Raw genomic sequence first — 11058 nt, forward strand, 5'->3', positions numbered from 1 at the left:
CTCTATAATCTATTGCCGACATGTGTCAACTGTCATTACAATAATTGTCAAATTTCTCTGAGTTGTCAATCATCAAACAAAAATCATGTCATGTTTTTGGTTATGAATATTTCTAATAATTGTATTTAATGAAATTGTGCTTAATTATTAGGTATGTCAGTCCGTTTATTTCAAACCTTTATAAATACACTGAGAAGTAATCTCCCTAAACATGCAAACTTTATAAAAACAGGTATTAAGTTTTATGTTAACACGTGTATTCCGTGAATAATTTCGTATGTGTGTAAAAAGTTATTCTATAATTTATTTTTAGTGGCGTTTTGCTTCTCAAACAATTTATAGGTAACTGTTTATCTGGAGAGTTAACTGGTATACTTTTTTAAGGTCGTATTGAAGTAAGACAGTTAGCCATGAGCGTCGCCGCGGAAAATGTGGACAAAGACAGTGAACTCGTTAATAAAGAGCATACGAGATACCACCAGCGGCGGCGTATGAAGCGGCAATGGGAGTTCAACGATAACAAAACAGAAAATAGTGAAAATGGCGAAAGTGACGCCAAAAAGACTTGTGACCAGCCATTTGAACGAATTAAGAGAAAGAAGATGGCTGTGTTGTTAGGTTATTGTGGTGTAGACTATTATGGAATGCAGAGGTATGTATTTTCCACCTTATTGCTTATTTGTGTGAGGTAAAAGTTTCGTTTTTTTTTAGAATAAGAGTATCTGCAACAATATTAAAGAACTGCATTGGGTAAATTATTTTAGATATAAAATAATTGAATATATAATATTTGAGCCAACCTTTTCATTATGAGTGATAACTCATATTGAAAAGGTTGGCTCAAATATTTAACTTCCAATATGAAATTGGTTATAGCTAAGTTATAATAATATATATAAATACAGTGGATTTCATTAATAACGACCTCGGTTGTAACGACCTTTCGGTTATAGCGACGTCGAACTTACGTCCCTAGAATTTGAAGCATACTTTCGTATAAATCCATTCGGCAATAGCGACTCCGGATATAACGCCTAATTCGGGTATAACGACTTGTTTTTATGAACTATTTGGGACAGATTCCTAGAAATTCATTGCGGGTATTGAGACGGAGTCGGCAAAGGCGCAAAGACTCATTCATCAACTTTAACTATTAAGCTTGTATTATGTAGGAATGTAAACAAAGGATAAGAATCTTTTGTTTACATTCGCAGATGGTCAAGTGATTTGTTTCTGTGTAGGATTACTTAGAGATGCATTATGTGCTATTACAACGCTCAAAAAGTACTGTTTATTTGGAGAAGCCAGTAATAATTTAGATGTAGAGGGAATTATGAAAATGGAATATACCTTACAGCGTGCACAAAAGTCTAAACTTAAGCAGTGCACTATAACTCGTTTTTTTAATAAAAGCCTTGTATAATATAAATAAGTGATAAATAAATAACTACGTATGTATATATACATAATGTACGTGATTTTTTATTATTTCGGATATAGAGACCTCCGGATATAGCGACAACATTAAAGTGGTCCCTCCGCCGTCGTTATAACCGAAATCCACTGTATGTGATTTTTTAACATGTTTAATGTAATACACTTCATAAATATTTATCATGATTGAGTTTAATGTTCTATAAAACTTGCTTACCATTAACAATGCTGGCTTATTCAAATTAAATACATTCAATGGTTCTAACTTTCAGAAATCCAGGTGTAAAGACAATAGAAGAAGATCTATTAATCGCTCTACGAGATGCTAAATATATAACAGAAGAGGATTTCGCTAACCAACAGAACGCACAGTTTCAGAGGAGCTCTCGAACAGACAAGGGTGTGTCTGCAGCGAGACAAGTTGTATCGTTGAAACTTCGTAAGTATAATTTTCATATAGAATTCAATAAGTTCTAAAAGTAGTGAAATTTTCAACGTGAAAAATTCTTTAGCGGCGTTGGGTATAAAATCTTAAACTCGCGTCAGGACACGTGACCTGATCGAAAAAGCGTAAGACGGATACCATTCCAAAATATCAAACATGCTCAACGTTAATAATCAAGTTTTCACTTCTGCCGGCACTCCCGGAGTGCAACCCGTCTTTTTTTGCAAAGCAGATGATGCGGAAGAAAAGTAATGATGAATTAATTCATTTTTCCCAATACTGCATATTGTCATAATTGTTGTGTGTATCTTATATCATAACTAGCTGTGCCCCGCGGTTTTACCCGCATTTCTCCGCTCCCATTGGTCGTAGATTATTATATTCCTTTTACAGCTTTACTTTAAGAAAAATCTCATAAACTCTTACTTCACAGCTTTGGAAGTAAATAAAGAAGAAATTAACAAAAGACTACCAGAATGCATCAGAGTGTTTGGAATCAAGAGAGTTACAAATAAATTCAACTCTAAATCAAAGTGCAATGCACGAACATATAGCTATACTCTTCCCACCTACGTGTTTGAACCTAAAGCTGTTACAGATGAAGAGAGAAAGCTATATCGGATAACGGGAGAGAAAATGAACTTAGTTAATGAATTGCTTAGTCATTATAAGGGAACTAAGAGTTATCACAATTTTACAGAGAAAAAGTAAGTATATCAATATTTATTTTAGCGTATGTACATGTCTGCTTTGAAGAATTATAATATACTAGCGGTCCGCCCCGGCTTCGCCCATGGTACCTAAATGTTTAAACTATCCTATCTCTCAAGTGGGATCGAACTGCACATGGTGTGCGAATTTTATTATAATCGGTTAAGTGGTTTAGGAGTCCATTGTGGACAAACATTGTGACACGAGATTTATATATATTAAGATAAGAATATTGTAGTCGCATCAAAAAAATTAAATTGAATTAATTTATATGTTGATTACTACACTTTCATAGTATATATTTACTTATAATTTTCCAGGCATTATCAAGACCCATCAGCATCAAGATACATGATGAGTTTCTCTATGGAAAGGACTTTTATTGAATCTGAAGTAGAATTTGCAGAAATGTTAGTAAAGGTGTGTATTTTCTTTTGATGTGTGAAAAAAGAAATTATTTCGGTCAAATTATTGTTCTAAAAGAAGATACATATTATACAGTAAATGCACTAATTTTTAAAATCAATTGAGCAGCTAGAACCTATATTTTTTTTTAAATGCGTGTTTTTTTTGTTTGGAAATCATTTGTTTTACTTAATTATAATATTTGTATAATTAGGGCCGGAAGTATTACACGATAATATTAAAATGTCACGTAAACTGTCAAATACGGGCAATTAGAATACGTTTTTAAAATGGTAGTTTTATACATTATTTGACAAATAAGTTTTATACAAGCATTGAAAAATCGGCCCTTAAATGAACAAAACACAAAATAATATATAGCCTGTGTTACTTCTTCATAAGCTTTATATTAGTGAAATAAATAATTAAAATCGGTCCAGTGTTTTTTGGAGCCTATTCAATATAAACAAAAAAAAATCCTCTGTAGGCTGCTTTTTCACCAATAATGTGCGACGATGTTTAGTGAGGAATAAGTTTGCAACAAACCAATCATATTGTTTCATTTAGTTTGAAGTAAGAAGCGTTTAGCGTTTGAAGCGATACTATTGTTTATTTACAAACATATTCCTCGCTACGATGTGTACGCACATTATTGGAAATGCACCCTTACAGTATTTGTGTACTAGCTTTCCGCCCGCGGCTTCGCCCGCGTTTTCAAAGGAAAACCCGCATAGTTCCCGTTCCCGTGGGATTTCCGGGATAAAACCTATCCTATGTGTTAATCCAAGTTACCCTCTATATGTGTGCTAAATTTCATTGTAATCGGTTCAGTAGTTTTTACGTGAAAGAGTAACAAACATCCATACAAACTTTCGGCTTTATAATAGTATATTAAGATACTCGGATTTTTAATTAGATAAAGTAAACTGACGTTTACTGTGTTGTCAGATTTTGATGAAATAAAAATAGCGTTGTAACAAAGTGAATGATTGAAAATCGGTAATGAATGAAATTGAATCGATCGTCTAGTGAATATTTAGTGTGTAACAATATAACATCAAATAAATACAACAAACACAACGTAATTAGTTACAATTAACGAAAAAATTACAAAAACAATAACGTAAACAGCGTAACAATAAAAATAGAAAAATGATTATAATTACATTCTACTAGTAACTTATATATTTTATCTTATCTAGCTTTATATATTATAATTAGGAATAATGGTATTTTATAGTTTGAAATGATGAACTATTCACACTCATTGTTCATTCATCTGATTGAATGAGAACTGAATTCCTCAATATTACTTTAAATATGGCAACATTATTTTACAAAGTGACATTAGCTGCTGCCAGTTTACTTTGTCTCATTAAAAATCCGAGTATAGATTTACTTATATTTCTCCTATCAGGGCCAAAGCTTCATGTTGCATCAGATCAGGAAAATGGTCGGTCTTGTGATAGTCATAGCTCGTGGTCAAGCGGAACCCTCGATGATGGAGAGGGTCTTCGGCAAAGACAAGGTCATGATACCCACTGCGCCTGGTTTGGGGCTAATGTTGGATAAGGTCAGTGATTATAAGTATAAAATGTTTTTTTTTTAATGGAAATGTAAGTGTAAGTGAGAGTGAGAGTGAGTGTGAGAGAGTGAAAGTGATTTTCACACAGAGATTTTGGAAAATGTGTAAATGGAAAATGTGTAAATGGAAAACGGAAAATGGAAATGAAGAATTAGCACTATAGAATGTTGCTTGTATATACAGGGTGTCCCAAAAAGTAGTGATGAACGGAAGCTGGGAGAGGACCTAGAGGGCTATCCGAATCACCCCCATGCGATTATGCGGTTTTTCGTATTTTCGGAGTTATGACGTTTTTTCAATTTTTCACCAATCGCCGAGTACGATGATATTTTCACTCATGGTGACGTCAATTGTTGCGCTAGATGCTTGATTTTTTTTTGTTTGCTAAGCTGAAAGATAGGCCAATTCAGTATGGTAACATTTACTATCGTTAGACCTTCGATTGGAATAAAAAAAAGAATTAAAGAAAGAAAGAAAGAAAGATAAAATTACCCAGTATGTTTACCACTTCAAGGGCCCGTAAAAAAATAAAATCACATAAAAAAAAGTGCCCGGGTGACGTATCTATACTTACTTTAATAAAATCATTGCAAGCGTTCCTACAGCTACATGATATTTCATAGCGTTACATCTGTGCTTATGGCCTTTCACGATACATACTTCTGAATGAATTCATATACCTACTTGAGTTTGAAATAAGCATATAGTTTAGTAAAATATGACCATCACGTAATATAACTCTCTGCTACGCACAACAGCTGTAAGCCAAATGTCACTTATTGAAAATCTGTGCCTGTCGCGAGCGCAGTAGCGAGCGACAGGCACAGATTTTCACACAGATTTTCACACAGATTTTCACACAGATTTTCACACAGAGATTTTCACAGAGATTTTCACAGAGATTTTCACACAGATATTTTCACACAGAGATTTTCACACAGCGATTTTCACACAGAGATTTTCACACAGATTTTCACACAGAGATTTTCACACGGAGATTATTAACGTGGTTATTTTCATCCAGTAACATCTATTACTATTTTAGGTGCACTACGAGCGGTACGATGCAAAGTTTAAAGATTCCCACGAAAGTTTGACCTGGGACGACATGGAGGACGAAATAGAGCGATTCAAGCGGGAACAAATACATCCAACTGTGATCAGAGGGGAAATTGAAGGGAAATCTATGGCGTATTGGCTTGAGAAAGTCGCAAGACATTCATTTGTACCAAATGAAGACGTGGCTGAAGAGAAAACTGAACTGGGTGAAGATGATGATGATGATGATGATGAAACTAGTAAAGTGGATGATAAATGTAGTGGGGATGACAAACTAGAAGAAAAAAGTGTTAAAACAAATGAAGATGATAAAAGTAAGCTTGATGTGAAAAAACTAGAAGAGAATAGTGTTAAATCCAATGAGGAAGAAGGTGTAAGTGTAAAGTGTGATGGAGATGAAGGTAATTTATGTAAAAGTGATGATAGTGTTAGTGTAACGTTGGATAAGAAAGATAGTGTTATACAGTAGTATAAAGTTAGTGTATTAAATGTTTAATACTTGGCAGAGCCGATTTTGTCGTTTTTTATTGAAATTATAACGCACTATGAGAATAAAACTGACGTAATATTATATTAGATTTCCGCCCACGGCTTCGTCCGCGTTTTTAAATAAAACCCCGTATAGTTCCCGTTTCTGTGAGATTTCGGGATAAAAAGTAGCCTAAGTCGATGGGTCTTCACTCTTCACCTACCTAAATACCAAATTTCATTGTAATCGGTTTGTAGTATTTGTGTGGCAAATAAAAAAAACATACATCCATCCTCACAAACGTTCGCATTTGGGTGTTTTTCAAATAGAATGTCATGTTACTTATGTGGAATAAAAAATACGATACACGAAATCTGCACAATATTGATGATAAACTTGAAGATAATTAAATATATTATCTGAATTTAATAAGTAAAATATGCAAATATAGTAAAATAAAAAGAAAAACGTATTTATTTTCAAAAGCGGTAGCTGATTCTTTCCATTAACCCATTGAGCCCCGAACGGCCAGATCCGACCGCGACACAATAGATTTTCTATTGTCTGTGATTCCGGGGCCTGATGGATTAAGTAACTTTTAGACTTAGGTTTTATACAAAGAATACATTGTTTATCTTATAATTATTTATTTTTTTATCAAAGTAATCATGTCATCAATGTTGAAAAAAAAAACAATGAATCGTAAGAGTAATCGTATCACAAACATATCGATAATTTTTAGGTTACGATATGTTTGTGAAAAACAGTTCGTGCAAGTTTTATTCGTTTCCAACATCAAAGTGGACATTACAGCAAAGACAAAAATGGGTAGCTTGCCACTTTGGTTGTAATTTGTAAACACAGTCGCACTTAACATTTGTAACAACACGTTCATCATTTATCTGGAATTAAAATAATTCTGGTATCAAATTGTAATAGTACAATTGTCGACTGTAATATTATGTCGATTGGTCTGGCAACTTCGGAAGGGGCAAATTTTTTTGGCAGTCAAATGAAATTATTTTAACATCGTCTTGTGCCACTCTTAATTTTTTTCAATATGACTTGTACTGTGTTTACGATAATTTGTATAAACTGGAATAGTACCATCATCAATAAAATCCATATTATTTTCACCAATTCGATCTTCTCAATCTCAATTTCATGAAAATTTTTATGGTTATCTTCTGTAGGATCTTCATCATAATTATCACGCAATAGTTCAATATTGGCATCAACATGGGCTTCATATTGGGTATCGTCTTGTACTGTCTCCAATAAATCTGATACTTCATAAAAAGGTGTGAAATGTTGTCCACGAAGATGAAGATGAATCCAGTTTTGTGTATCATTCGCTTTAAAATGACAAAAGATAGTGTCTTCATTCGTTGTAGTTATGTTTTAAAAACAATAATGTACACAAATCATTACTGCTTGATAGAATGTTATATGCTTCTTGCGGATTGTGGCAGAAGTTTAAATAGGGCGAATCGCGTAACTGATTTCTCAAGTCACAACTCTCAATTTGAAGTTACAAAACACTTATCAGCGAGTGGAATAGACAATTACCATCGCCAGGAATTCCTGTGTTTCTGTGTAGAATAACTTCGGGATTATGTTCGAATGTCAAAACCGTGTTTCTACGAATTATTAAGTCTTCTTGAGAGTAGTATTCAGAGACCCTAGATTCCGCAATAGCATTCAGCAGATGAAAGACTTCTTATAACACTGAGGTAAGTCATTTACTTACCAGGTAAATAAAAAATCTTATATTTATGGAATCAACTTTATAATGGAAAATCAAACTAATATGTTATGGCTCCGGACTATCCTCAAACAAATGTGTGTCAATATTAAATTCGTCCGACGTTACATTTGAGTAATTTGACCGAGCTGATAGTGGAGCTTCATAATGAAGCTCCACTATCAGCTCGGTCGGATTATTAGAAGACGAAGTATTAAATTGTTTATTTTGTGTAGTATCCATATTGATAATTATTGCACATTGGATTGTTATATCTTTTTATTATGGTAATCAACTCCATTTCAGAATCATGTGTAGGTTGGCTTTTAATATTTTGAATTTTATCTTCAATAAGTGCCATCACGGTAGTATCATCTACCTTGCCTCGCTTAGCTGTAGATGTAGAAAGATCAGATGCCGATGGCGTTGCTGGCCTTGATGGTGGTCCAATCGATGTGGAAGAGTTAGTAATTTCGGCGAATTCATTCTCTTGTGATCGTTTTGTCGTAAAAAGAGGCGACAAAATTTGAAGCTGTTTAAAATGTGCATATTCTCGCCGTGATTCCGTAACTGCACCACTTCTCGTTTTTTTTTTCAATTCTCGCGAATAGCAGTCCCTAATACTTTTGACCTTGACCTGCAAACATATATATGGTATTATGGTATCACGAAAGAAAATATAATTACATCCAATGATCCAAATCATTAGCAGACTGGAAAAATATAGCACAAGGATTTAAAATAAATCAAAACTTTCCAAATTGTCTAGGAGTAATTGACGTTTAAGTATAGCTATAACTTTTCTATCTGTAATGTACTTTCTAAAGCGTATTGAATACTTTGTGTCTGTTTTTAATTGTACAATTTTGTTACATAAATTTCTCATTATGTGATTTTTGCACTCTATTTTCTGAATCGTTATATTTCAGTATGGTCAAGCTTAAAGGAGTTTTGAATATGTAGTAGAATCTCCATCGCTTATCATTCTTCTATATAAGTATTCGTATATAAGACCATGCATCTCCATGGAAAATTTGAAACCTTCGACAATTATTATTGTGGACTCCATATCAGTCGACGGACCGGAATAGTTTTTAAAGCACGTGTGTTCACGGGTTGATATATTGTTATATTTTGCGAGTGGACAAATGCAGCAATATTTATTTTTCACCCCTAGATAAAGCACTTTACCGGTTCTTTTGCCAATTATAGCGGCTGCTCCTGATAGTGCAGAATAATTTTTTTTGTACGTTCTTTTGCTCCAGCAACCGTCTACTATGACATCTATAACTGGCACTCCATTGGCATCAATTCTATCTTCCTTTATTGCTGCCTCTTTTTCGTCTTCCCCTGCAATTTTCATTGATTCCATTGAAGCAGAACTCCACATACTTGCCACCGAGTTATGACATTTTTGGTATAGTGGAAACAGGAAAACCCATTAGAGGTAAATCAAGTGAGGCCAAAAATTCCTGTAGTTGATTATATCCATAACCTATTGCAATAGTTCCTAAAACGGCACTTTCATTTATATTCATGTCCCTTTGTTCATCACTGGACACAAAAAATGTCATATTACATAGTTTATACCGCAGTTTCAAAACAAAATATAGTCCAGAAAGTTTTTCCGATATTATTTCGACGCAACCAAGTCCACAATCCAGAAGACCATGCTTCGAAACTTCTTGTAAAAATATTTTTATTAATTGGCCATATCCCGGTGTTCTTGAAACCAGATGTTATATTATTCATATTAAAAGCAGCGTAGAAAGCATCTTTAGCAAATTGAGCCACATTATAAATAGTAACAGTTTTGCCAGGATTCGAAGTCATCCAATCATTCATGCTAGCTCTATACCGAGCTTTGAAGGGTCCGAATACTGTGACATCGAGGGGTTGTAAGCGATGACTGCAGTGAGGTGGAAAGGTAAGTATCATTATGTTATTTGCTCGGGCATACAGCACTACGTTAATAGTTATATGAGTCTTATGGTTGTCGAGGACTATTAAAGCCGGTGATTCAGCACTAGGCTTGACGATGTGAACAAAATGTTTTAAAGCTTTTAAAAAGCAATCTTCAGTTATCCACCCAGACACATTTGCGAGGCCTAAAGCACCAGTAGGACCATTTTCAAGCATATGTCCTTTGCAAAATTGACTGCCATGTAGGGCACCGGTGACCGGAAGCGGACTTGTATTAAGGAGCCGCGTAGGACACCGGTGACCTCACGGTAGACCTGATTTCAAAGATGATTTACGCGCCGTAGGACGCTTTTTCCGTACATTTCTTATTATAAAGTGACCGGAATGGCGCTCAGGTGTAATACTTTCGCATGGTTTCTATGTAACGTAAGAATATTTTGAATTAGTGAAGGTAAACCTTCAATAACGTGAAAATGCCCAGAACATAAATTTTTTTCTTAATTCAAACGTATTTATTTAAAAATGGTTGTGAATGCATTACAATAGGAAGAAAAATAAAACGAGTAGTTAAATCGACGAGTAATAATTTAATCTTTTTGTCTTTGTCTTAGTACAAAATTGCTCAATTACCTGAAAAAAAAAGAAAGAAAGGAAACAAAATATCAGAAAATGAAGTTCACCACATTCTTAAAAATACCGATGGCATTTATTAAAACATTGCAGACAATAGTGAGGTTGTCCAAGACATTCAGGACAATAGGTTGCCACTTTTTTAGCCTTGTTTTTGGCAATTCTTGATCCAAACGTAGAGACACAGTTTTTGTAGCATTCTACACAGTAGCGCCTGGATTGCCTTACATTGCCTTCCTTTGCTTTTAGGCTATGTTTCAGTCTTTTAGGTCTCTTAGGAATAGATTCATTTTCGGTTTCGTCTTTACCAGAGTTTACTAAATATTCGACTAATTGACGTCGGAATTCTACAATTCCTAGTCGACTTGTATTTTCGCAAAACATGATCCAGGCATTTACCACAGCCGTATTTAAAATTAATTCGATGCCTAATTTCTTATACCATTTTATGGTTTTTCTTAATGGCGATGAGTACGCGCTCATCTGATCGCTCATGTCTACTGACCCTTTTGCTTTATTATACGCTAAAACCATCTTCGGTTTTCGAACCACTTTTCCTTTTTTATGCACACTAGCAAATCCTTTAGAGTGTTTAGTGGAGAGCATGAACACACTTCGTTTATCCTTCCAATGCAACACTGTTATACCACGTT

General features: G+C 34.3%; 1 protein-coding gene across 2 annotated transcripts; it reads left to right on the forward strand.

Moving 5' to 3' along the window:
• The first annotated feature begins 37 nt into the window (after positions 1-37).
• On the forward strand, positions 38-6231 carry Pus1 (Pseudouridine synthase 1). Of its 2 annotated transcripts, none has more exons than XM_089707851.1 (7): positions 38-151; positions 385-652; positions 1707-1873; positions 2313-2586; positions 2911-3010; positions 4413-4568; positions 5626-6231. In XM_089707851.1, exons 2-7 carry the CDS (start codon positions 411-413, stop codon positions 6106-6108), a joined length of 1422 nt encoding a protein of 473 aa, XP_089563977.1. In that variant the 5' UTR covers positions 38-151; positions 385-410; the 3' UTR covers positions 6109-6231. The 2 variants fall into 2 exon arrangements, with proteins under 2 accessions (XP_089563977.1, XP_089563976.1); XM_089707850.1 differs by having other exon boundaries at positions 55-232.
• Positions 6232-11058: the final 4827 nt, after the last annotated feature.

The sequence above is a fragment of the Colias philodice genome, chromosome 20, assembly GCF_061535455.1.
Source record: "Colias philodice isolate Cphi_HAF_F1 chromosome 20, ilColPhil1 Martin Lab GWU primary, whole genome shotgun sequence".
NCBI classification, from domain to species: domain Eukaryota; kingdom Metazoa; phylum Arthropoda; class Insecta; order Lepidoptera; family Pieridae; genus Colias; species Colias philodice.